The sequence below is a fragment of the Trachurus japonicus genome, chromosome 22 (assembly GCF_045865225.1).
Source record: "Trachurus japonicus isolate A0001 chromosome 22, Traja_1.0".
NCBI classification, from domain to species: Eukaryota; Metazoa; Chordata; class Actinopteri; order Carangiformes; family Carangidae; genus Trachurus; species Trachurus japonicus.
The window spans coordinates 8,748,813-8,776,002 of NC_140928.1; the positions used below are offsets into that span (position 1 = coordinate 8,748,813).

The 27,190-nt window shown below is 44.6% G+C and overlaps 1 protein-coding gene across 4 annotated transcripts; it reads left to right on the top strand.

Moving 5' to 3' along the window:
• The first annotated feature begins 185 nt into the window (after positions 1-185).
• On the top strand, positions 186-26,762 carry mideasb (mitotic deacetylase associated SANT domain protein b). 4 transcript variants are annotated; one of them, XM_085767987.1, is made up of 13 exons: positions 186-243; positions 6,262-8,139; positions 10,154-10,417; positions 11,008-11,356; positions 11,616-11,682; positions 13,891-14,033; positions 14,685-14,788; positions 17,914-17,989; positions 19,391-19,479; positions 20,088-20,231; positions 20,815-20,934; positions 22,606-22,832; positions 25,334-26,762. In XM_085767987.1, exons 2-13 carry the CDS (start codon positions 6,526-6,528, stop codon positions 25,569-25,571), a joined length of 3,435 nt encoding a protein of 1,144 aa, XP_085624113.1. In that variant the 5' UTR covers positions 186-243; positions 6,262-6,525; the 3' UTR covers positions 25,572-26,762. The 4 variants fall into 4 exon arrangements, with proteins under 4 accessions (XP_085624113.1, XP_085624114.1, XP_085624116.1 ...); XM_085767988.1 differs by having other exon boundaries at positions 218-614; XM_085767990.1 differs by having other exon boundaries at positions 234-304.
• The last annotated feature ends 428 nt before the right edge of the window (positions 26,763-27,190 follow it).

Consider the following 27,190-nt stretch of genomic DNA (forward strand, 5'->3'; position numbering starts at 1 on the left):
AATCATTTACCATTGCGTACTTTGCTGTTAAATGATAATTAAGAAAGTTCTGAGCTACTGAGAGTCTAATGTATTGCCCACTGTCTCTAAATGTGAATGTTAGGTGGTTAAACGAAAGTAAGACATTATTTTCTCCAACTTTCCAATGTAGAGAGGGGTTTACTATCTTGGCAGACACGTTGTTCTTTTCCCGAGGTGCAGTTGACTTGACCCGTTAAAGGCAGCTACAGTGAATCAGAAACGGTACGCGCCTCCGGGCAACAGATTTTTATTATTTCAACACTGCGATTCAACGCAGTTAGAGGTGAATTTATCTACATTGATCATTATAGTCAGCGTTTTTAGTGCAATCGGCCCGTACTTTGTCGTCAAAAGATTATCAACGCGTGCGTGGTGCAGTATCGATTGGTGGTGCTAGCTTGAAAAGTGTTTCAAAGTGGAAACTGGGAAGTTACGTCTCTGTTGAAAAGATATAAAATAAAAAGTTGACAGGGTTTCATCAGTGAGTGAGTGCCGCCGTCACGCTAGCTTACTGTCAACTTTGGCTGCAGCAGCAGAGGGGCATCGTCAACAACAACAACAGGACAGGGGAATGAAGAGGGACAGCGTTTAACGCAAGTATTGCAAGGCTAATCGTTTGTGCATGCAAACTCATGCTAGGTGTTTTCTTGGAGGGAGGGGTGTGGGGGGTGTATATATGTGGTGGTTTAGTGCACTGTAATTAGCAACAGTGGTGTGTTAGAAGTAGCTGTGGTGAATGCAGCTAGCTTCACCTGACCTGACCTCAACCAAACCCCCACCCCACCTATACGCACGAAATGTCAAAACCCCCTAAAGTCCCAGGGGGGAGAGACGCCCAGTATAATGCAACACATAGGTGTCAGAGGTGGAAAGTCATGTCATGTTTTCAAGTAGCTATACTTCTGCTCCACTGCACTACAGAGAGGAATATAGTAAATGTAGCCTACTATCTGACATAAGTGAAGCCACCCGGCAATATACAGCATATAAAATGTAAATGAATGAAATTAGCTCTGTAACATTGAAATACTGCTAGCATGATAATGTATTGCTAATAATAATAATCGAATAGTGTAATATGTAAGTCAGAGCCCATAATGTGCACTTTTACATTTGCAACCTAATTGCATTTAAAACGCATTTTTACCTAAGTGCAGTTTTGAACTATGGATTTATTAGTATTTTTGAATTGTGTTATTGCTATTTTTAGAAAATTAAAAGATCTGAATTCGCCCTCCAACACTATATAGTACATTTATGTAGACTTATGATACAACACAGTAACAACAGTTCTGGTCAAATGTCACTTTAATGCAAAAATCTGTAGTGAGATCCTGTCTCGTGCACTTATTTATGAGTTGGATATTGACATGAAATTGACATCTAGGGGTGCAAGTGCAGCTATTGATTATTTTCATTATCACTTATTCTGTCAATGCAGTTCTCTGTGAAGGGTTAAAGTGATAAAGCCTCTGCAAATATTGAAAAATGCCTGTCACAACTAGCCAGCGCCCCACGCGGTGCATTCAGGTTGTTTGTTTAGTCTGACAAACAGTCAGTAAAATTCAGTGTGGGGAGGTTTTAAAAGCAGCAAATCCTCACAGTTGAGAAGCCATCAAATGTTTGGCATTTTTTTTGCTTAAAAAGCTACATAATATTAGAAGCCTGTAAAGTGACAAAAGGATAAATGGATCAATTGTCATAGCACGCCTGCTGTCTTCTTCAAAAACCCAGCAAAAACAAAAATCTGTTTTGAATTCACACAGCTAGCACACACACTCACACCACAATTCCCAGCGCCGCGACGCTGTCATCAGAGGCAGCCGTATCAGCCTGACTCGACTTCTTGTCGACTGCATCTGTGAATGTTTTCAGGCTTTGCACGTTATTTTAAGGGCCGGAGAGATGAGGGAGAGACTACAGGCCTGTACAGTCTGTCTGGCACATGCTTGGTCATGTCCAGTGACAAGATACTGTGTCATCACTTACCAATAGTCAGTCAGTCAGGCAGTTTGACTTCCTATTATGATAGGCCCCAGCAGAGATTTTGACTTGTCATAGGAGGAAAAGCACAGGTGTTACTAATAATACAGAGCTGGTGCCATTCAAGAGCCATAGTGACCCACCACATGTGCTAGCATGCACAATAGCAGCACCCTGATTTATTATTCTCATCTATTGACATAATTTTGTACTTAAAGTGATAATATGTCTCATCGCTAAATTAAATGATCAATACTGTTTGGATTTCAGCTGGTGGAATTATCACATACTGATCATATTACAGTGCTTTATACAGGTGGTTGGTTGCCTCATGTTGATAAGGGTCTTTTTTATTTTTTTATCTTGTCTCATGTGTCATCTGTCAGACGTGACATCAGTGAGTAGGCCACAGGTCACCTTGCAACTTCCAGGCCTCGATTGACAATATTTAGTTTATTAATAATCATTTAAACTAATTTTCAAGCAAACATGACAAACAGTCTGCATCTTCTCACTGTGTCTATACATTTATATAGAGTATCTTTAAGAGATACGGAGGATATCGGTGGAACAAATGCACTATGGGAAGTTATAACAGGTATTTTTGCACTATTTTCTAACATTCAGTGGTCAATGGAGAAAATAGCAGGTTAGTGTGTAAAGAAAAACATAATTGCTGCAGGGATAGTCTTGTATGAAGCAATACTAATACAAACTGAAGGGAAACTTCAGCATGTGTGGCTGATGATCTGTTTAATGAATGTGTTGTTGTATTTTCCTGTGTCAGACACCTATTTGGACACATTGCATTCATTCTAAAAATACCACCAGTAGCCTTAATATAAACACACACACAAAAAAAGTATGTATTTTCAATTTTTTTTTCCCTCCCACACCCTGCAGCCTCCATAAATAAGTCCCCTTCTTTTCGATGTTTGACACACACCAGTGCTGCAATTCAACACCAAATTTCCAAAGAAACAAGAGGAGGAGGAGGGAGGGAGGGAGGGAAGGAAAAAAAGAGTGTTTCTTTGAAAGGAAAGTGAATGTAAACCGTGAGTGTGTGTAACCGGGTGCGCCCTTCCCCTCCAGCCCCGCGGTCCTCCCATGTGTGTTGGAATTTCCCGCATGGACTGAGAGGGATCTTGCTCCGTAAATTACAGCGCCTTCCATGTCAGAGGAAGACCTTATATGGGCAGGGAAGTGGGTGTGGCCAGCGAGCTTGTGGCGGTGGAGGGAGGGGGATCACAAGACAAGCAGAGACACGGAGAGAGAGAGAGAGAGAGAGAGAGAGAGAGAGAGAGAGAGAGAGAGAGAGAGAGAGAGAGAGAGAGAGAGAGAGAGAGAGAGAGAGAGAGTCGCTGTACAGCAAAAAAAAAAAAAAAAAGGGCCGCATTGCCAGCGTGAGTTTTTTTTTTTTTTTTTTGCGTGCAATCCTAGTGCAATAATGTGCAACAGACAGCGACGGGTTTGTGCACATTGAAAAGCTCTCTTGTTTCCAATGCTGGGGAGGATTTGTGTGTTGTGTTTACGCACCGACGTCGACCCCCTTTTCCTCTTGACTTTGTAAGGAGGAGGTGTGTGTGTTGGTTGGTTGGTTGGTGGTGCTGGTGTTTGGAGGAAGAGGAGGAGGAGGAGGGGGGGGCTAAAGGGGAAAAAGAAAGTACCAGTGAGTGAGGTCAGCGGCGTAGCATGAGTCAACCTCGGGGATGTATGCAGTCATCATTATCATCATCATCGCAGGTCGGTATGGTGCGGGGGGCCTGCTGCGCGCGTGCGATCCTGCGCGAGGAGCCGCCGTTAGTAGCAGCTGAGCTGAGCTGAGCTCTCCATGACAAACACAGTAAGTATCGGGACAGACAGAGGAGAGGACTCGTGGTGGAGTGGAGTGAAGAGGAGGTGTGTGTAGGAGAGGAGGGGGGACTACTGGACTGGACTGGACTGGAGCCGCCGTGTCCATGACTGTTGTTGTTGTTGTTGTGCTCGACAGTGCGCGTTATTGTGGCCGCAGCTTCTTTCTTTCTTTTCTTTTTTTACTGACAAAGTTTAGTTGACGCTTGGCGCTCGGCTGCAGGATGTTTGTCTGCTGCAACGAGAAAGAAGAACACAGACACATGTGACGTATTAACCTTGTTGACAACTTGAATCGATCCGTGTGTGAGACTGTGAGTGTAGCCTATGTATGTATCATGTGTATGTGTATGTGTGTGTGTCGACCAGTAGCTAGACTCTTGTGTCTTTGCCCGTACAGTGTTGCACGGTCTCTGCTCCGGTGTGTTGCAGCAGTGTGGGACGCGGGCATTAGTGGCTGGATAATCCGTTTTCTGCAACAAAGGCTTTCTCGTAAATAGCGCTGAGCTGGCTGGACACAGAAAGTGATGAGGAAGGGAGGGAGAGAGGAGGAGGTGGAGGAGGAGGAGGAGGAGGGGGGGGAGTCCTGCCGTGGAAGGACTCAGCATGTTTTTTCCTTCTATCTATCTTTTATTTGTCGTCTGTGGCACGGGGTGCAGGCAGGCCGCGTAGCTATATGTCGGGGGCTGATGTTGCCGAGCCGAGCCATGCCATGCCATGCCGCGCCAGGCTGGGCTGGGCGTGCTTTAAATAAGGAAACGGCGATGGATTAAGGCCCGCTAATGATGCTTGACATTTATTTAAGCCAATTTAACGTGTTAGTGTGTTTATTGGGCTAAACCCCGGGCTTGTGTAAGGTTGCACTTGTGATGCGTCATGATAATCCCCTAACCTCAGATGAAGTGTGCGTGTGTGTGTCTGTGAGATGCACACACACACACACACAGTTGTTGTTGGTCACTCACTCTGCAAGAGGATATACAATGTGGTTATGTTTGCTTATATGCACCTGCATTTGCACGTTTTGTGTTTTCATATGATCTGATATGACAACGAGGCTGAAGGCATGTGCAACATCACATGGCACTGCTGATGCACACACACACACAGTTAGCAACATAGCATGGCCATTCAGCTTCCTCAGTCAGCGGCGCCCCTGAGCCAGTGCAGGATCTGAACAGCTGCAGCTGTCTATTTTTAAGGAGCTTGTGTTTTACTAGGCCACCAGAGTAAAGGGTGACAACTGTCAGTCACTAGGTTTGTCGGAGACAGCCCCTGCCAAGCCTGTGTTGTACAGATTCTCCTATTCATTTATGTAATCATCCTCCCAGACGGATAGTTTGTGTAACGTGAGTCCTGCAGCAGGCCAGAGCTTCGCTTATTGGGATTATAGCAGCAATAATAATGATACAAAAACAACAACAACACTGCAGTGGTCTTCTGTTTTAGGTTGCTGGGTGTTGCACAAGAGAGGCAGGGTTTTAATTTTATACAGATGGAGTAAGGATTGAAATGTTTCAGATAGCAACACTGTGATCTGGAAAATTTGGCAGACTTGTCAAAATCTGCTGCAAAAACCTGCCCATAACATAATAAAATATTTTTTTAAATCTTATGATAAAAGGTTACCATGGTAATTGTCAAGATCTCCCCCATGAGATCTCGGCCATAGCGGCTTCTTTTCCCCCCCTCGCATAGATCTTTTCATCATGACTCATGCTCGCTCACTTTCAGTTGCCCTTCCTTTTTGAGTGTGCAGCAGTGGTTCAAAGGGCACCAGTTCCCTTTTTTTCTCCTCTGATGAGTCACATAGTTGTAGAAAAAAAAAAAGTAATTTCTCTCATGCTTAACCGGCCGTCTGTTGGGGGGCTGTTTGGCGGGAAAAAAAGAGAGTTTCCTTTCTGTAGCAGGTCAGTTGAGCTGTGAGGGTTTTTTTTTTCTTTTTGACGAAGCTGCTTCAGTCACAAGTGAGCCTCGGTGATAGTCGTCATCATCTCCCCATTGTGTGTTTGTGCTTGGGTGCTGATGTCGTAGCCCGTCATTAAACACAGTGCAGTCACATCCTGTAATGACATTTCCAGGAGCTACTGATTCAGCCATCTGTAGTAACTACTTTCGCAAAGAATGCTATATGCAGAATAGATTCTCTTAGCATACGTGTTGAGCTGCATGCAGGTCCTTATCCCTGTGTCATGTGAGCTTAGCGAATAATGACACAGTTTAAACCCTCCCCTCCCCTCCTCTATTCTCACACCCGATACCTTTCAGTGGAGGTCTATTGTTGAAAAAGCAAACAACAGGTTTTAACATGGCTGAGGCAGGGATGATAATGAGAGCCCCCTGCGGGGACCCCTTTTAGTCTGATGGCTCAATGCTTGACCTCTCTGTCGTTTTTCCTCTGTGCAGGGTGTTGCCCAATGAATGAGAAAAACACACAGACTACTTTGGATCCATTCACCCCTGGCCGGCGACCTCTGGATGGGTCACGAAGAACTTCAGAGGGGAAGAGAGGATTATCTTGGTTGACCTGGCTCCTCCTCACGCTGATGTCAATGTAGTTTCACAGTTTTATGTAACTGTGGGTACCTTTTTTTGATTTTTTTTGGATTGATAAATTCACCCACTCAGTAGTTAGTTTGGTTGGAAATATTCACCCGGCTCGGCTTCTTCATGCCCGTCATGAGTGTACCAGCCCAGCAGAAACCCAACGCCAAAAGAACAGGCAAACGCATCACATTTTTTAACGAACAAAGCGTAGCAATGAAGGAGGCTTCTCAGCACCCTGAAGGGTCCTATTACGTCACCGGCGGCACCGCTTCAGATCCCGGACAGAGCGAGGCTGCGAGCACAGTGACCTCCAATCCCGAGGGCCCTCACATGTACCTCAATTCCGTTATCTTCAGCCCAGATAAGGGCGACCAGAGTAGGGGTCATTATCAGCAGACTGTTCCTATGAAGTGGGCCCATCAGGAGCCCAGTCAGCAGCAGCCGTCGCAGTCGCTGCAGCAGAGAGCCGCCTCCTGGACCACCATGCCCAACTGGGGACAGAACTTTACCAATTACATCGGAGGAGTTAATGTAACAGACTCAAGGACCCAGAATGCATTTGTCAAGTCCATGCATGAGGCTTCGGGCTTACAGCCCCAAAACAGAGGTGCAGACAAGCAGCCTCTAGGGGCCAATCCTGCAGTGGAGGCCTACAGGGATGCAGCGAAGGCTCGGGGCATGGATTGGGAGCAGCAGCAGCAGCAGCAGTCTCAGTCCTTTCAGGAAACCTTAAAGCCGGGGGCCCTGAACACTCAGCAGCACAGCACATCCCACCCGGGAGGAAGCTCGGTTCTGCAGCCCTTCCAGTTGGCCTTCGGTCAGCCCAAGCAGCCCAACCTGCCGGCCTACTACCAGACCTTTCAAGGCAACAGGACGACCTTACCCAACCCACCCAACTACTCCACACAGGCGAAACCCCTGCACCAGTTACAGCAGCTGCAGAAGCAAGAGCAGATCCAGCGCCAGCAACAACATCACATAATCCAGCAGCAAATTCAACAACAGCAGCAGCAGCAGCAGCACCACCAACAACAAATGCAGCAGCAACAAATCATTCAACATCAACAGCACGTACAGCAGCAGCTACAGCAGCAGCAGCAGCAACAAATACAGCACGAGCAGCAGCAACAAAAGATACAGCAGCAGCAACAACAGCAGCAGCAGATACAACAGCAGCAGCAGCAGCAACAGCTCCATATTCAGCAGCAAATGCAACATCAGCAGTTGCAACAACAAAACCCTCATGTGCTTGACTATTACCCCGGTGCACAAAATGCACACCCTCACCCGCACCCACAGCCGGTGGTGGTACACTCCCAGGAGTCCTCTGCTCCAGCTCCCCCGACCATCCAGGAGCCGGTCATCCAGGACATCACCCCAGAGCCGCAGCAGTCCACAGACCCCCTGCAGCCGCCCACGCTCCAGCCCGAGCCGCTGTCCGAGCCGCAGCCCCAGACGCAGTCGCAGCTCCAGTCGCAGACGCAGCTCCGCAGGTCGCGGCGGCTCTCCAAAGAAGGAGGGGCGCCGTCGGACAACAACCCCTTTCTCTCCGTCTCCTCGGAACAGGCGGCCCCGGGGCTGCAGGGCCCCCAGAACGGGGCCCGGGACATTCAGGCGGCCCCGACGGGCGTCATTCAGAGCACGCGCAGGAAACGCAGGGTGTCCCAGGAGGTCAACCTGGAGACCCTTGCACAGAAGGCCTCGGAAATGGAGTCTCTACCATCGCACGTTGTCAAGGTAAATATCTTTTTTCATTTAGAAACAATCAAAAATGCTCAACCATTTCATCTCTCATTATCTCCCTTTTTATTTGACTTTCCCTCGTCTTCTCTGTTTTGGGTCTTTTTGTTTCCCTTGCTCATCTGTTTCTCAGCTGTTTCCTCTCAAGGAAAAAGAACCACAGAAATAACCTTAAATAGAAAAGGGACAGAATGTTCTCAGTCCTGATCATTACATAGCAATTTATATCTCAACTCATCGCTGCGAGCACCGAGCCTTAATTGTGAGTATCTCGGTGAGAACTGGAAATCTATTTTTCTAGTGTTATCCCAGGTTATAATTGTAGTGGGACTTGAGCTCCCAGAACAAGAACAAGAGCGGGAACTGGAACAAACAGCCTCCTGCCAAAAGCAAACTCTGCCAAAACTTGTGTTGTTTGCGATTAACGTGTTGCTGGAGGAGATGCTGGGTGTAATCAACGCCCAACGAACTCAGCTGCTCGGCTCTGCCTTGTGGAGGAAAAATCTGGTGCTCAAGTTCTTTTTTTTTTACATTGTGAACATTGTTAGATTTACGTTGGAAACAGCTTCTTATGCGAGTTCTCGGCGGTTACAAAACGGTTTAAAAGGAACCATTTACCCGAGCTGTGCCATGTGAAGGCATGAACTTATCTCTGTTTATCTACTGAATGTCTCGATTGTGCAACAAGTCCTGTTTCCAAACAGCAGCCCCAGCAGAGTCAGTGTGTCTGCAGCGGAGCACGGCTGTGCCCTGGATTTGCCTCATGGGTAGCTGATCATACAGACAGTGTGTTTGGTTACATGCCTGCACACACCTCCCCCCATCCCATCAAAGGAGAGAAACTCCAGCCTGGCCTTGTCTGCCCCCCCTCCACCCCCCATCCCCAACCCCACCCCCTCTCTGTCTCTGCACAGGGAGGGGGGGTGCAGGGCTGCCCTGCGTGCAGCGCTCAGCAGAATATCTCTCCACCGCTCCGGCGGAGGGACTGGAGTTTTCCACCAGCGATAATGAGCGGAGGGGTTGAGCGCAGCCCACACCGCTGCATGCCTCCCTGCCCATGACGATGCAGCGTGCAGCGGCAGAATGCATCCGTTCTTCAACTGGCCTCTGATGTGGTGGTTCAGATTGGCTTTGAAGCCGTTCCAGAGCCGATCGTTGCTCTGAAGCACACAGGCTGCTCGTGCCCACTCATTACAGTTTCTCAAAAGGAAAAAAAAAATGTGAAGAATGCTTTACGGAGCGGTGCCTTTGACATGTACGTAAAGCTTTGTCACTTAAGTGCTGCACCTAGCAAGCTAAGATGCGGAAAATACTTTCTCTCCTCATCCTGTATTATTTTGAAAAGCCTATTTACAGCAGTCCATTTTCACACACAGAGCCTTGTTTAATGTCGTATCGACCTGTTTGTTAAGACTCGGTTTTGAGTATTGACTGAGTTCTTGTTGCATGTTTTGTTTCTTTGAGAAGAGTGTAACAAGGTCGTGAGGTTTTCAATTTATTGAATTGATTTTAATTTGGCAGCCACTCAACTGAACACTATGGTACTGTGGTGTGCTGCTGAGCTGCAGGTGCTTGAAGGTGCTCTGCATCAGCTGCACCAGTTCAACTTTATTAATTTGCTGCCTTTGAAAGTGTGTTGCCTCAATTTAGCACTCGATCACAACAGGATGAAGCTGATGTCACAGTTTTTTTTGTCACCTCCACATTAGGATGCACTTTTTTATTGATTTAGTTTACTTTATTATTGATTGATCTTCTGCTTTGTCTATTGCAAACATAAAATAATACACTGAAAAATGTCTATGAAATGTCAAGTTAACAGTAATGATTAAATCCTAAAAACAACAGCAGATATTCACTTTTTTTTGCCACTGATTCATTGATATTTGTCTTTGATTGATTGATTTCCCTAATGTTTCAGCTGTTCAGTGTCAACCAGTTCATTTCACAGTGCGCCGGCATCGCATTTGCATAATATGATATTGACACATGAATCCACCATCTTTATTAGGAGCCTCACAGGCCGTGGAGCCCTGCTGAATCGGAGGCCAAGCGTCCTCGTGACGACAGCCTCCTCCCGCTCGTCATCCCCGTGTCTGTCCCGGTCCGGAGGCAGGAGCCCTCCTCCCCGGACAGAGATGAAGCCAACCTGGCCTCCGGCTGGCCCCCCAGGCCTTCGAACCCACAGGACCTCGGCCGCGCCGACCACAAACCCTCGGTCATCGTCACGCGGAGACGCTCACGCAGGAACTCCCTGTCAGAGAGCTCAGAGCAGGTCAGCACACTGTTGGGTCTGTTTGTGTTTGTTTGTTAGTTTGTTTGTTCTTGCAGCGACAGCAGACTCTGGTTAACCTTTTTTAATTGGTCCATTTTCTTTATATTAATTGACCAAATCATCAGGAGACAGTCCGATGTCCCACCCTGTTCCTCAGTTTTCTGTCTCTATGTCCAAACTGCAGCTAAATCCTTGCATTTATGCCACATCGCCCCACCAGCACACTCTCCCTTCCCCCCACTATGCTCAGTGTCTCCCCTGCCCCCATTTTAGTTGTCCACACTTTTCTCCCTTTCCCTCTTTCATTTGGGGAGGGGGGGATGTGAACTGGTTGCCCTGTCCCAGATCAGGCAGATTATCAGGGTTTAGCACTCCCATACTGTACATTATGTACTATACAGTTGAGGGTTGGGGCGCCTTGTTCTCTAGGATTTCTCTGGATAAACGCATAGAAAGTCCACAGTGTCAGCATGTAAAACTATGGTCGGGTTTTATGTGTGTGTGTTGTTACGTAAAAGATGAGGTTTGAAAGTGCACACAGAGACTTTAATGTGATAAATTCATCTATTAAAATATTTTTTCCTCACCAGAACGGCGGCACAGAGGGCGAGAAAGACGACGATGGCAAAAAGTCCAAGCGTCGCCCCCGGCCGGAGCCTCTCTTCATCCCGCCGCCTAAACCGGGCTTATTCATCGCTCCACCCGTGTACTCCACCATCACCCCTTACCAGAGCCACCTCCGCTCCCCCGTGCGCCTGGCCGACAACCCTCTGACCATGCCCCCCTACACGCCTCCGCCGATCCTCAGCCCCGTCCGCGAGGGCTCCGGCCTCTACTTCTCCACTTTCCTGTCCTCTGCTGCAGCGGCTGCAGCCAGCGGCCAGGGCCTGCCGCCTCCAGCTACGCCCAAGTCGGCCACACGCAGCCTGTTGCGCTCCAGTAAGTAGAAAGTGAAAAGATGAGTTGATGAAACATCACTGAATTATCCACAGGAGGTCCAAACTGTGTATATTTAAGCGTTTAGTAATAATAAACATCAGGCAGTAATGTATGATTCATCTGTGGATTCCTGTGAATAGTTCCTGTGTGAATATTTGGATTTAGAAAATATGCGTTACAAATACACATACAATGTAAAACCCCTGTGAATCTTTTTTGATTGTGTCACTGATTGGACTCTGTGTTGCTGCTCCTCCAGACAGCTGCGACATCACACCTCCGGTTCTGTCTGCTATGAGCGAGGCCACTCCTGTCAGCATCGAGCCGTGAGTATTTTCCCCCACTCCACATCCCAAAGTCATCATCTTCCATTATGGAAAGAGAGGGTTGGGAGGGTTGAGGGGGTTGGGGGATGGATTGTGTGTGTCATTTTCAGATAAATTACATGGTTACTCACCAAGCATGCTGGAGTAGTAGCTCTGCAATCAATTATTCAAACCATAACATCGGGCTGAATCATGAAATGTCTTGAAAGAGAGCACGGACTTCTTGAAATTTAAAACCCATCCTCCCGGGCGGCCCTCCCCTCCACCGCCGTGACCACTGGAATCTTTTGCCCTGTCATCCACAGCTCGCGTTAGTGGCAGCGTTCGCCTTCTGATCTAACGATTCAGCCCAAAAGTCTCCCCCAGTGAAACGCATCCTGTCATAACAACTCCATATTATCTGTCAAATGAAAGCTCAGGACATTAAACACAGCAGAGGCCTCAGTTCTTCAGGAAACAGATCAGAGTGGGAACATACTGGGATTTTAACAGAATCCCATACAAGGCTTTTGTTGGATAGTTTAAATCCTCAGGAGGTCAGCCCCTGTTGGTTTTTAGATTCACTGCTTGGTCAGAGTTACAACACAAGAGGAACTGGTTTATTTATTTACAGCGCAGACACCTTTAAACTGCTCTAACGCTGTTAGCATGGTATTCCCCTTCCACAACTCAAAATATATGAAAAGAGGTTCTCTGTGGTAAAAAAAAAACTATTCACTCACTCACTCAGAGAGTATTTTTAAGAATGTCTTTTTTAAATAACCAGTACAGGCAGAAGTAAGATATATAATATACATCATTTCCTATGGCTGCTTCACAATAAAAGCCTTTCTTTGTTTTATATGTTTGGGCAGCAGCTGCAACAGGAAGTGTCTATTTAAATTGACAGCGATTTAAAACCCTGAGAAGACAGTAAACAGCAACTCTGATACCAGTGAGATAAAATTACACCGTATTACGTACTAGCATTGTGTTTATCCAATCCAGTGCTGAAGTGGCACAGTGCTTTATACTATATAGCTGCTATATACAATAACAAAAACTGCTATACAATGATGTTAATACATTGAATGACAATTACAGAAAAATATAATCCATGAATATGATTTTAAAAAATGAAAGAAATGTACTGTATTTTTCCCCCAGATATAATACAGGGAACAAATTAAATCAAATTAGATCTACAGCAGATCACCAGGAGCCAAGCTGCTACTCAGATGTAAACACAGCCATTGAGGAGGAGCTTAGAGAAAACTGAGAGCCGCATGCTTTCACCCTTAAACCAGAAGACAGCAGTTCCTCTAGTAGTTTGTTAGTTGTTGCATTGACACCGAGGTGCAGTTTATGGGGGCGCAGTGTGCAAGCTGTTGCCTGACTAGTGCCAGCTGCTCGGCAGTTAGTTTTGCAGCCGAGCTAGTGAGGCTTCTCATAAATCATGGCTTCAGCTGGGTCTGGTGTGCTGCTCCCGAACACACAAGGAGGTATCACAGTATCACAGTTCAACCCTTAGCAGCCCACCTTCCCTGGGGGAGGCAGCCAGAATTCACACACACACACACATACACGTCGCACACACTCTCACTCATCTGGAAATACTGCAGGCCTACTGGAAATGCAGGGGAGGGAGGAGACATGCTTGAACGGGATTGTCTGTGTGAACATGATTTTCACAACTGCATCCCTGTGATATCGGGTTTCAGCCCCTTGAGAAATATAATCTTTAACTTTCAGCACCGGCCGGATTATGAGCATTTCTTCTGCTTTGGCCTCGACCTTTGTCCCACAGAGGAGAGAGGATCCATTTACTTTCAATTCAGCCAATTTAGGAAGTGCATTCTCGTCTAAAATACAGATTTTTAAAAAAGGCATTTGCATTTTACTCATTAAGCTGAGAGCAGAGGAGAGCTGTGGAGCAAGCTTGAATTCAAAACAGTGCAAGAATTACAGCACTCAGAGCCTGAGTGCCTCAACAATCTCCCTGCAGCTATTTAAAGATCACTACAGGAAGAAAAGCGAGGAACCCAAAGTATGAACTGAGAAACAAAACAGTTTTACTCTCTAAAGAATTTTCATATTGATATGTGATGTCTATTTAATATTTACAAGTGAAAAAAATGGCCCAGAACTTCCGATGATTGATGAAATTAGATCAAATTCAAATCTGAATGGTCTCCAGCCTTGTTCCTAACATTGATGTCCTGTTCCCAGACGGATAAACATCGGGTCGCGGTACCAGGCGGAGGTGCCAGAGCTGAGGCAGCGGTCAGCTGTCGAGCTGGATCACCACGGCGCGGATCTTGTTTGGGCTCCGCTGAAAGAGCTGGAGGAAAAACCAGACTTCCAGGAGAAAGGTAAGAGAAGTACCTGACATGTTATTTCACAGCTGTTACATCACCTCAAACCAAGAGCAGAGATTTTTTGTCACAGGCAGGTTGTTTGGTGCTGGAACAGGATGTTTTGTGCAGGATTTGTGAGCTGAGAGCGGCCAACTATTATTTCCTGTGGAGCCGACTTTCTCTTCTTCAGAGTCTTGAGTGATTCTTCTGATAAAGAAGTCGTTTGTTCGTATAGAAATCACCAATATTCTTTTTGTTTTTCAGCCTTCTCAGTTTCTGGTCATCCTGAGACTCATGTTTATCATTTCCCTGTTTGCACAATGCAGAAGTAACTATCCATGTTTATCACTGTAGAGATAATGATTTCAACATTTCATGATCAAGATGTCGCAATGTGGGACTATTTCTGTGCCAGCAGTTTGAACTCTATACTAGAGACAATGTAATATGGTTAAAATATACTTCATTGTGAGGGAGAAGTTTGTATTCAGCTTATTCTACCCATAAAAAACTCACAACTGTACATTTTATACAATTTAATATAATTTTATTCGAGTATGGTTATTGCATTTCTATGCTGCCCATTGTTTCCCTTATAAACATACTAAACACTGTTTGTAAAACTCACTATTTATAACCAACAATCTCTCTCTCTCTCTCTTTCAGTGGAAGACCTCATGCACATGGCGTGCTCCAGCGTTTTGTGTGGAGGAGGCACCAACCAGGAGTTAGCCCACCATTGTCTCTACGAATGCAAAGGGGACATAATGGTGAGTGTGACAGAACAATCCGTATTGATCAGTCAGGCAGGGATTTACACTATTAAAAATAAAAGTGAACACGAGGCTGTGTTCAACACATTTAGTCATCTTACCTTCTGACCCACATAGGAGCAAGATTTATCTCATAAAAATATCTATGTCTACATTCCTTTTCAAAATATCTAATGTCACACAGAACATTTCAAAAGATTTCATATGTAAAACAATAAAAAAAATCACTCCCACTTCTCTAGAATAATTGATAGAAAGAAATACTTAAGTTTATAGTTGTGTTTAGTCAGTGTTAGGTTTGTTCTCCTTCTTTTGAAGCAGTAAACCATTTTGAAATAAGATACGTAACTATTATTTCAGAGGTAATAACATTGAATGAAAGAAAAATGTGTGGCCTTATGAACAGCCCACTCATGATTCTATTAGACATTTACCCCGAAGCCTTGATAGAATATGTTTCTATGTTTTGTAAATGGACAAAAGCCCATTACTGTAATGTAATCAGGTTGTTTTTGGCCTTCTGCACAAACCTGAAGCATCACGTACGCTGTTCGATTTCTGTCCAACTAGTGCTCCAGTGAACCTTTAACCTTTTTCTAACAGGGTTTAATGCACTTAAAAATATGAAAGCCGCAGTTCAAACTTATGAGACGTGGGCGCCGATAAATCTGATAATGGCCAGCTGCATGTAAATGCAAAGTGTAAAGTAATCAGACTGATGCAGTGCACACACACACACACACACACACACACACACGTGTCCTCCGACTTCCTGCCCCAGCCTGCTACCTCTCAATAACCTGGTTTCTTGTCCGCACGTAGATGTAGTGAACGTAATGGTGATGCCTTCATCTGAGCTCTCTGTGATTTTTGAACGGAAGTGACTGATCTGTAGAATTTCACTTTTGCTCCGAACTGAAACTCTGTGGTGTCCTGAGATGACTGACGACGGTTTGGTGATTTCGCCAGAGGCAGAGTGAGACCGCTGCGTGTGGAGCAGAGGAGCAGCACATGCTGTCAAAGAGCCGCGACGCTCAGTAATCAGACAACAGGATGAGTCAGGAACTATTTTGATAATAATAGTTGTTTTTTTAACTAAAAGGAGGATTTACAGATTTGCTGCTTTTCTTTTTTTTCTACTGAAAGGATAATAGATTGAATATCTCGCAGTTGTGGACTTAATCATAATTTGAAAATGTCACCTCTGGGTTTAGGAAGCGGTGATAGGTGTTTCTGTTTGTTCTGTTCAGTTTATAGACAGGAAGATTTATCTGTTTATCCTTTACAGCCCCAGTTGAGTGGTTTAGTGGAGCCATGTGTCAGAAACTTTAATATAGAAAGCAACAGGAGGAGGGGAAGGATTTCTACTTGCCAGTATTTATGAAGTATATTGTCGCGCATTTCTTACTTGAAAGCAACATTGCTACATAAAACATGAAAGTCATAATTGTGCTTGAGGAAGGTTGGAAAAATCCATAACTGTTCAAACTTGCAATCGTGCGACCAAACTGGTCAGATGGGTGCCCTACCTGCACTGTAGCAGTGATACATGCTGCGTCTCATAACCATTGCACCAGACCACTAATGACATCAGAGATCGTTATCAGGGATCGTTCAGTTTGCAGAGCATAAAGCCGAGGATGTAATCCTGCAAGAGCAACCAGACCTCATCTGTGAGTGACCACAGAGTCAAACAGCTCAAATAATGACTTGGGATGATAAATCTGACTGTGCTGCTGATTAGATTTCACAAAAAAAAAAAAGAAGAAGAGGTGTGCACAGAGCTGGTTGTGGTAATGAGGCCAAATAGCTGTCACTGTTAAATGCTGCGAGGCAGCATCTCAAGTGGCGCTTTTCCTGGTCACATCACCCCCATTGAAATACCAACAATACAACATCAGATAGAGTCAGGCAGGGTGCTGTTTCAGAGGATTCAACAGAAATCAGTAGTGGGAGGGTTGGAACAATGGTTACAGATGAATGCTGGGATATTAAAAGCAAAAAAAAAAGAAGAAAGCTGAGTATCTCAGAATAGCCGTGCTGCAGGAGACCAGCTTTTATCTGAACTGGTTTAGATGAAAGCTAAAAGATAATTTGACTTGCAAATTATGCTCATAATCATGACTTCAAACTACAATTACTTTCAAACTTTATTATGATGTAATTCAGTTGAAAATGCACCAAGGAAATTACTTATATATGACTTATGTTGTCACTTCTAAAAGCCCAACAACCCCATCAAAAAAACAGTTTAGCTTATTTTAAAGCTGCACATTGGAAAGTTGGACATGTTCAAAAAAATTAGAAACAGTATCTGTTGCACCGAATGTTATAAAATATTTTTGAAAAACAAATATCATATCATAAATCCCACTTCTTCATGCATAGACTATCTATGTCCTGTGTAAAAAAAAAAAAAAAAGAGCAGATACTCCAGATAAACATTCAGTTTCACTCAGCACAGAACCAACTTTTTTTATTTCACAGAGAAAACAAATGTTTGTGTTTTCACATCTCACAGTCTTGAGAGTGTCTCAAACAACAGTGTGATCCTGAACCACCACTTCCATTGTTGAAGATGCACAATCTTGACTCAACGCCTGTTTCGGAGCTGTCAGTGCTGTGTGGTACTATACTGTTGGAGATTTCAGGCCCTAGCGACCAGCTCTGGTCCAGCGTTGTCAAGGAAACTATGAGGAGGGGGTGTGTGTATATATGTGTGTGTGTGTGTGTGTGAGTGCTGTCAAAGCGCCCACTCTCTGCAGCGGTCTCGTCTTTCAGCATTCATGCACAGTGAGACGGTTTCTTTTTTTTGACAATGCCAGAGTGTGTATCAACATAATATTCTACACTCAGGCACTTGATCCTTGCAGGAAAATGAGAGCGATGGTTATCTCGCTCCCTGGTTACCTGTGAGATTCACCGTGTGTTTTTTACAGGTCTGTAAAGCACAGCTGGAGCAACCTAGCAGAGTAAGAGTGGGCCAGTCGGCCTGCTTGGCAGGAGTGACCTTCTGTGTGGAGGCTCAACAACACACACCAGTCCCTGTTGTGCGGTTAATGCAGCTAATGTGTCAAGTGGCTTCACTTTTAAGTAACGTCACCATTATTGTTGTTTTTCAGGCTGCTCTGTCGCTCCTGATGCTGAAGAATCCGATTTTCCCCAAGTCTTATCATCTGTCAAGTTACCACTACTCAGGTAAACATTATAAGAATATCTTTTATTAGTATTTCAAAAAAAGAATTCAATAGTTTTTAAAAGTTTTTGCATTGTAAATGGATGTGTTTTACCCAGAGCTGAAACGATTAGTTTCAGTCATTAAAGTTCAAGGTTAAAGCTACAACTTTTTCATCAAAACAATTAACTTTTCAAAAATAATACATCGACAGAATGTCTAGAGTTGTTTTATGAATTTTGACGGGTCCAAAATATATAAATATTTACATCTGGCTACATTGGCAATGTGGGCATGTGCCAAAAACATTAGTACGTTGATGTCAGGCGAAGCAGAGCTTTGGGGGCCAGATCGTGATAGGCTCTGTGGAAAAAATGGCCGGTACTGTAACGTTTCCGGTGCAGGTGTGATGCTGAGGGTTTGTGGGGTTTGTCTGCAGGTGAGTTAGTGTGAAATGATTCAGATGTGTTTGCAGTCCAGCTGTCAACACCAGAGCTGCTGCTCGTTAAATACGGTTAACGTTAGCTTAACTTTAGCTACTAGCCGCTTCCTATAGACGTACCTGGCAACCAGTACCAACCAGAAAGTTGGAGCGAAAGCAGCGAGTGAGTACGACACTTACTGGCCGGGAGGAATTAAACTTGTAGCTAACACCTTTGAAATCTAAAGTCTGACTTTTAGAGAGTTGAGGGTGAACTTTTAGTATTATTATTGATCAGGACAATAATGGTTACTTCTTGTACCGACACGTCCTGTGACAAATGATCTGTAACAGAAAGTTGACTTAACTGATTATCAGTCACTGCCTTAATCCTCCGGCCTCCTGTTTTACCTCATCTGTTAACCCCACCCGTCTGGTGCACAAAGAAGTTCACAATAAATGCTTGGGAAATGGTTGAAAATCCAAATCTTAGCCAAGATGAATTCTTGGTTTATGTTTGTGTTTATATTCATGTCACTAGTTAATCATCTCCCCCTCCTCATATCCGTCCGTTTACCAATAAACAACACTGGCCTCTCTAAGCCTCGGCCTATAAGCAACAGCAGCTGCAGTAGCGAGAGTGTGGTGTTGGTGTCGGTGGTGCCGGTGGGGGTAGTGAGGGACTATGGAGGATTGTCAGGGTCAACATGATGAGGGAAGCAGGGGAGGGGGTGAGTGAAATAGGGAGGAGGGGGGTTTTACAGCATGCTAATCCCAAGCAGAAGACAAGGAGAGCCATTGTTTATCAAGTGATTTGAGTGAATGTGTGTGTGGTTTTTAAGAGAGGGGGGTGGTGGTGGTGTTGGTGGGGGGAAGTGAACTTGTCTGGGTCTCCCCCCACACACCCAGAATAAAGCAAGATACTTACTAAGTGATTAAGTGTTTATAAACCGGCTGCATCCCCTCTCCTCCATGTTGAAACGTCTTCCTCTCCCTCCCTCAGGATCAGACAGCTGGACGGCGGCCGAGAGACGCCAGTTCAACAAAGGCATCACCGCGTACAAGAAGGACTTCTTCATGGTGCAGAAACAGGTACGCGTGCACTTTCGCAGGGGACGCAGAGACACCAAAAACAAAACTTTCAATCACAGTCATGCTGCCACCTAAGCGGCCGCAGCAGTCGACAGAAGTTCCCAGTTCATACAGTTTGAATATGATAATATCCTCTGGTGGGAAAAGGGAAATGCAGTCACCCTGGAACAATGTGTCCTCCGTGTTTAATCATTTCCACTGCCGCAATCAATTTCTGCTTTTCCACAACAATGTAAAAGTATTTCATTTTCATATCCGATTGTCTGCCTGCGTGACAGTGAATGCACCACTGGTGAATTCCTGACCTTTGGGAAACACAAGACAAACACAAGATAAATCAACCGTCGCTTTGATAACTGATCAGTTAAAAGAGTCAAACATTTTGTGATTTCAGCCTCTCGAATGTAAGACGCATTGTTTCATGTGTTAGTAAAGTATTCTGCAGGTTAATTAATAATTGATAAAGGTGGTATTTCCTGCTCCACTGACCAACTGCCAACTACTTAACAGCTCCTGATGCCATGGAAAAATGGCTCAGTAACAGTGGTTTGCATTAAATTAAAAATTAACCCTAACAGAGCGAGTGTGTGCGTGTTTTTTTTTTACAGGTGACCACCAAGACGGTGGCGCAGTGTGTGGAGTTCTACTACACGTACAAGAAACACGTCAAGATCGGCCGCAACGGGACGCTGATCTACGGAGAGGCGGAGCCTTTGGAGAGCAAGGCGGCTGAGGAGGAGACGGACCAGAAGGTCAGTGAGCGCTGCAGCATTGTCACCTGTTTTTATTGATACTATTAAAAGATGAAGCAAAGCCAAAGCTTCCACTTTATCTCCGTCATGGACACAACTACAATTATGCAAAATATGGATTTAAAGGGACTTTTACTGAGAGCTAGAACAAGTCGATCTGGTTAGAAGTCATCAGAATGAATGGGTGTGTTTTACCACGGTGAGATATGATTAGACATGAAACAACAGCTTTACATAGATGTGAAACTGTTGAGTGTTAATTCAGAAATAACCGCTCAGAGTCTCTTTATTGATCGACTGAGTCTTCAAAGGAGCGGCGCGTGAAAGGCTCCACCACTCCACTCATTTATTCACATTAAACGCAGATTTTTTTTTTTCTCAACCATGGAAACATTGTAGGTGCAGTTTGCTGGTTGTTATGGAAACTGTGCTACATATAGACATAAGTAGTCCGCAACTTCCTCATCATGTTAATCAAGCAACTCACTTTGCTTTTGTAGCATTTATAGCACAACTTTAGAAAATTATAGAAAATACATGAATATCAATGAGGTCCTCACGCTTTCTGTTCCCGGACCTGCAGGGCTCTCACAGGCTGGAGCCGCAGCGGGAGGAGGACAGCAGGAAGTGGGAAGGATCAGCTGACAGGAAACAGGATGTCGGCCCCACCAGGGTGACACACGCGCTGCAGTCCACCGAGAATGTGAGTGTGAAATTAAACTTTTTCACAAGGGGTGGGGGGGCTCCGCGTGGGAAAGGAACCAACAGCTGAACAAACAATTTGATAACACAAAGTAGATAAAACGATGGAACAGGTTTGTTTACAGATGATGATAAGATGAAAAATGTTCTTTGTTGAATTAAAATTCTGTTATTGGGGAGATAGATTATTGAACTTCGATTAAAGCTTGACGTGAAGCTGCAGGTTTCCAGTCTCTGTTCAGTCACCAAACCCTGGAGCATGTGGAGGCTTTCAGTCATCCAGACATCTAGGCATCTTTCATTATGTCGTCCGTGTTATCTCTGTTGCCTTTTCAGTATTTAATAGTGAAGCAGCATTGAATGACAGGAGTCTTGGTGCTGCATGTAAAGACTTTGCGTGGATGTTTCTTCCGTTCATCCATAAATTAGCATTTGAATTCTAACTCATCATGAGAGACTGTTGGTCACATGATCATTATAAGATGGTTTTTCTTCTGCCCTTTCTGCACAGATTGTTTGTTTTATAGATTATACATGATTGACATGAGAAGAACTCGGCCACTTGGCTTTCTGTCACAGTGTTTCCTGGTTTAATGAGCTGGTTTTATTCTCTCTGTGCATAAAGGATCAGTGCTGAGATAATATATTGCTGTAATCTCAGTGGGTGGAACGAGATGTGCAGCTTCAGCCTTTATATCAAACTTAACAGTATTCATGTCAAGCGTATGTGGTGTTCAGAGTGTTACAGAGATGTTGTGAGGAAAGAGACCAAGCGTCCCTATTTGACATGTTATACTGCCACCAGATAAGCACAACGGGGGGTATTTCTGAAAGGGGGGGGTAAACCGCTCACCGCTAGAATGATTTTTATCAGGATGGTTATTATTTCTCCCACTGTGTGTGTGTGTGTGTCGTTTTGAGCTGCTCAGTGTGACGTTCACTGACGGCAGTATTTCTCGGCTCCGCTCCAGATTATTTGCTCCGTCTGTTTCTGCAGTACAGATGTCGCAAGATGCGTTTGACTAATTTTCCTTGCATGGAGGCGAAATATGTTTTACAAGCTATTAGAAACTCCCAGTAAACACTGAAAAGACTCAAAAGCCATAAACTGACTCAACGAAACTGGTGACTGGTGAGCGACAAAACTAAAGATCTCTCCTGAACTCATAAGAAATGATAGGAACAATAAAAACAGAAATACTTGAGGAGCAAACCACCAGTAGATCTCAGTGAGAAACCTCAGTTTGACTCTTCAGACTCAACCCATTTGTCCTTTTGAACTCTGCTGGACTCATCCTGGCGGCTCGGTGTTGGATTTGCTTCCCCCTGCTGGATGTTTAGTGTGCAGAACCTGACTGATATCAGCCCCCTCTGGATTGTGTAACTCCCATTATGCCTGACGGTAAACAATGACTCGACAAGAAGCGCTTATCCTTCTTATTTGCACTGCGTTGCATCATTTAGTGAGTCAAAACTTCCAGGTTGTGCATGTCGGTGCTTTCTGCAACTATGTATGTTTACTGGCACATGCCATGGTAACACTATCCTACATAAAAGGTGATCGTAAAGTAGGTGCAGGCTCATTATTTCCTCTCCTAACTGCCCTCGGTGACTGTGTTAAACTGGAGCTTTCATGTTAAACCTCACCTCCTCTTTTATTGTGTGTTTGCAGCCTGGGACCGTCCTGATCATGAAAGGCCAGGAGGACTTGGGGAGGGACCAGCCGCCGCCGCTGTCCCGAGTCATCCACGCCCCGCATCCACCTCCTCCCAGCTCCAAATCACGCTACGAAAGCAACGCACGCCGGACGAACCCTTCGACGGGCAATAAGGGCTCGGCCGCCCCCGCCGCTGCCACCGCCGGTCAGGAGGGAGAGTTCCCCTGCAAGAAGTGTGGCAGGTCAGTGGTCAGAAAATGTCACGTCAGTCACTGCTGGGACGCTGCCACGGCTTTGTTTACTTATGCAGAGCTCGACAGCAGCCGTCACTCGAGTTACATAAACAAGCCCCAGACCCAACTATCCAGATATAACGTGCAGGGTTTCTGCAGGAAGCACTCCTAATGCCACTGCCCACTTGGAGTATGGATTAGTAAATAGAGGCGAGTGTCTCGTGGTGTCCGTTTGAAAGAATCAAACCGTCCTGTCACGCTTTGATTAAGTAACAGCTCGTCCTCTGGCAGCACTGGGCCTGTTATTGCCAGCCGTGTCCTAGCAACTGAAACACAGAGTAGACACGGCACATCGCACCACTTCTACCCAGTGACATGACAAGATCTACACTCTCGCTCTTTAAATACTCACACCGCTCATTACAGAGTATCCACCACCACAGAGGCTGGAGCGTTGTGACACATTAAGTCCAACCTGGTTTATCAATCATTGTCAGGAAGTGCAATCATTCAGATATACATTGGCTTCAGATTTTATAATAACATCTGGACAAAGATCAATACAGACGCAAATAAGGAAAAAAAGAATAATTTAAAAAAGGGGGAGAGAGTGGAGAGAGAGAAAAGACCCCATTTTCAGCCTGCCTAAGGTCAAGTATGAAAGAGTTTGTGTTTGTGCTCGCAGCTACAGATCCAGTGCTGTGTTTTTATTTTAGAACTAAACTGATCAATTAGGACAGAAATGTGAGCTTCAAACTTTATTATAATCTCAAGCGAAACATTTTCTGGTGCCGGTTTATTTTCAGCTTCCTCTCTTGACTGTAAACGGAAAATCATGAGAGCAAAATAGCCAATTTTAATATATCATTAATGGAAATTAATTGACCATAAAAAAGAATGTTTTCAGCGTGTGAATCATTGATAAAAAATTTAAAAAACTGTTAGGTTGTTGTTTTCTTAGTTTGTCCCAGAATCTGAAATTAAATAGTCAGTTGTCCAGCCATCATCCCCATGCATCATACTGGACCTTGACCTCAATGTCAAGACACAGGAAACACATTGGAGCCCTCTAAAAGGAAGTGCTGAACAGTATACAAAATAATATGTGTGTTTAATATAAACAGTGATGTTACAAAAAACTCAGCAGTTGTAATGTGTTGTGTCCAAACCAGCCCACGGAGGTCTGTTCCACTCACAGACACTGATCCAGTCATTTCCTCTGCATCGTCTTATGTACGAGAGCAGTGCACATTGATCATCATTAGTGACTGTTGGTCACATTGACATTATGGTACACTGCTATTCCTGCTATGCATTATAGAAACCATGATCATTATCACTATACATTTTACCAGCACTCCCTGTATAGTGGACTATATATAGTGGGGCCGTATGAACTTATGCAGTTGTTTTTTCCTTTGCTCTGCACTGCATCATCTCATTTAAATAAATTAGAGGCATGCACTTTTATTCCAGGCAGTGATAATGTCAGCCTGTGTGTGGCCTTAAGTCCTGCTGACTGCTCTGCTGCACATGTTGACATTTTGTTGGTATATTGGAAAATTCATCAGGGGGCCGGTCTACGTTCACTAGGGATAACTATTATGATTTTACTATTAATTTCCTTTGCTATACGTCTTATGTATTTTGCTACTGTCTCGTTATTAAAGGTGTACAGAAAAGAAAATTGAATTTGAGCCCACTCTGGGTCATAAAATTAGTGTAATAACTCATCTATCAGACGATGTAGGCCAAACTTTGTGCAAAATTCTATTTTTGAGTAAATCCGTGATGAAAGTGTGTATTTTAGTGTAGTTTTTTTTTTCGTATTGGATAATGCAGGCGCACGGATTATACGTCAGCCTGTACACGATTCACTAGCCACTGATATTGGATCCGTCATCCGTCATTCAAACGTCTGAGACACGCACACACACACGGAGCTCGGGCTCGCCCCAAACTTTGAATATCCCGCCCGCTCGATAACGACCAATCAAATTCATTTTCCTTACTCGGGTAAACTCGTGTTGCAGCTCGTGACAACTCGGCGCGACAAACGGGACAAACGGCCATTTCTGTACACCTTTAATAGCCAGGGTTCCTACGCAAGTATGGAAAAGTATGGAATTAGATTTTATACATTTCCAGGTCTAGAAAAGTATGGAAAATGGAAACTATTGTATGGAAATATATTTATCTTAATACTTATCTGGGTTTGGTCTTATCTGAAGTTATTTTAGTTAATTATTTTGTATGCGCTATTGTACCTAGCTACAATCTCCTGGAAATTATTTGGTGACAGAATGGCATATAAATTCAGAATAATGAAAACAAACGATTAATTGCATAATTCATTGACATGATACACATCTCATTACTCAAATGTCACACATTATTTGAATTCTTTTTACCGAGAAGTCTGGAAAATTAGGATCTGCAAAAAGTATGCAATTTTGAAATTTCAGATGTGTAGGAACCCTGGATAACTCTTTGTTCTCCTCTTTGTGCAGGATTTTCTACAAGGTGAAGAGCCGCAGCGCCCACATGAAGAGCCACGCCGAGCAGGAGAAGAAGGCCGCAGCGCTGCGTCAGAAAGAGGCCGAGGAGCGTGCGGCGGCGAAAGCGGCAGCCGAGGCCGCCGCCATCCTGGCCGCCCGGCAGCAGAACGGGACGCGGCAGGCGAGCGGGGACAGCACCAACGAGGACTCGTCGGACAGGGAGGACGAGGACGATGAGGACTGGCAGTGAGAGAGGAAGGCCGGACACTGATTGTGGAGCGGCTTGTTCTCTGGAGGAGGAGGAGGAGGAGGAGGAGGAAGAGGAACTTTTTTAAAAAAAAGAAAAGACATGAAGAATCCCTCCTGTGAACTCTCTGTACATTTTGTGGAACAAGAAGACTTCCGTTGCTTGGCACATTCAGGGACAGATTTCCTCCTGTGTATGCGTTTGACTGGGAATGTGTGGACTTTGTGTGTGTGTGTGTGTGTTTGTATGTGTGTGTCACCAACGCCCCTTTACTCTGCTTAAAAAGCTTTTCAGGAGTTACCTCTCTTGGTCACAGGGCTCGCGGTCAAATCAAAGCCATGCCGCTCCTCTCGGCGCTGTCCTGCCCTCCACGCCAGGCCGCGGCTTCCCTCAGCACTTTGAGTCTCGCCCCGCTCCGCTCGTCAGGCGTGGAACTTGCTGGACCCCATTTTTCTTCCCCTCTCATACTCGATGAGCCACAGCACGCGCTGGCTTAAGCTGCGTCCCAACTTTCCGGCATCGGATAAAGTTTTTTTTTGTTTTGTTTTTTGTTTTTTTGACAATACGAACGCTGAAATCTGACAGCTGGGGGGTCGGGTGGTGGTGGTGGTGAATGGTGGTGAAGTGAGGCGAGATAATGGAGGATGGTGAAGACGGACAGACGAGTGGACGGCCTGTGTGAACCGTCTGAAGCCTCGGGGGGGGTTTTCGTCGCTCTTTTGCATTCAAGGCTGCCAAAAGCTTTTCTCAGACGCATGATGTCCGCCACAGTGGGTCCCCCTCCCTCTGTCCGTGAGCGTTGTTCATTTTGGGCTTTAGTTCTGTGAATCTCCCCCCCTTCAGCCCTCGTCACTTTTTATAGTTGAGTTTGTTCCTCACTGTTGATGCCTTGGATGTTTAATGCTTTTTATCTTGAAATGACAATCAATTTTACACTGTTGTTGTTTTTTTTATATGATATATATATATATATATACAGGTAAACGTTACTTTTTTTCTGCCTGTGTAGCTATATATGGTTATTGTTGTTGTTTTTGTGAATATTCTTGTTGATGATTATTAATATTATTATTATTATTATTATTATTATTATATCCTGGTTTTGGCTGCAATTTAATTGAGCGCTTTTTTTCTGTACTTGTCCATTGCTTTTTTTTTTTCTTTTTTTTTCTTTTTTTTCTTCTTTTTTTTTTTTTTTATTTAAACAAAAAAACAAAAAACAAAACTAATGCTACTTGCTGCCTGTTTATAACTGTGATTTTTTTTTTTGGGAAGCCAGACATGAAGAAAAAGGCAGAAATGTATGTGCAATAGAACAAGTTGATCCCCTGTTACCAGAGCGTCCAAGCCTCCCCACCCCCACCCCTCATCCTCTCTGTGTCATGCTTGCGCCCGGCTGCTCTGGATGCCTCGCTGTCAACTCTGTAACTGATAGGAGGCACCGACTCTGCAGGTCTCTATAGATACACATAACAAAGTGGGGAAAAGACGACAAACAGCACAAACTAATTCTAGGCACACGCTTGGAAATAAATATCCCTGACGGAGCCGGAGTCGACTTTTGCATTAAAGAAATGCAAAAAAAAAAACATTGGTCAAACCAAATTCAACTCAGTTTTTTA

Bases quoted from the DNA above. Each gene is read 5' to 3' on its own strand.
- mideasb (XM_085767987.1), top strand. From the start codon at position 6,526: ATGCCCGTCATGAGTGTACCAGCCCAGCAGAAACCCAACGCCAAAAGA. The intron at 10,418-11,007 runs GTCAGCACACTG...TTTCCTCACCAG, and splicing joins TGTCAGAGAGCTCAGAGCAG to AACGGCGGCACAGAGGGCGA. The intron at 20,232-20,814 runs GTCAGTGAGCGC...CCGGACCTGCAG, and splicing joins AGGAGGAGACGGACCAGAAG to GGCTCTCACAGGCTGGAGCC.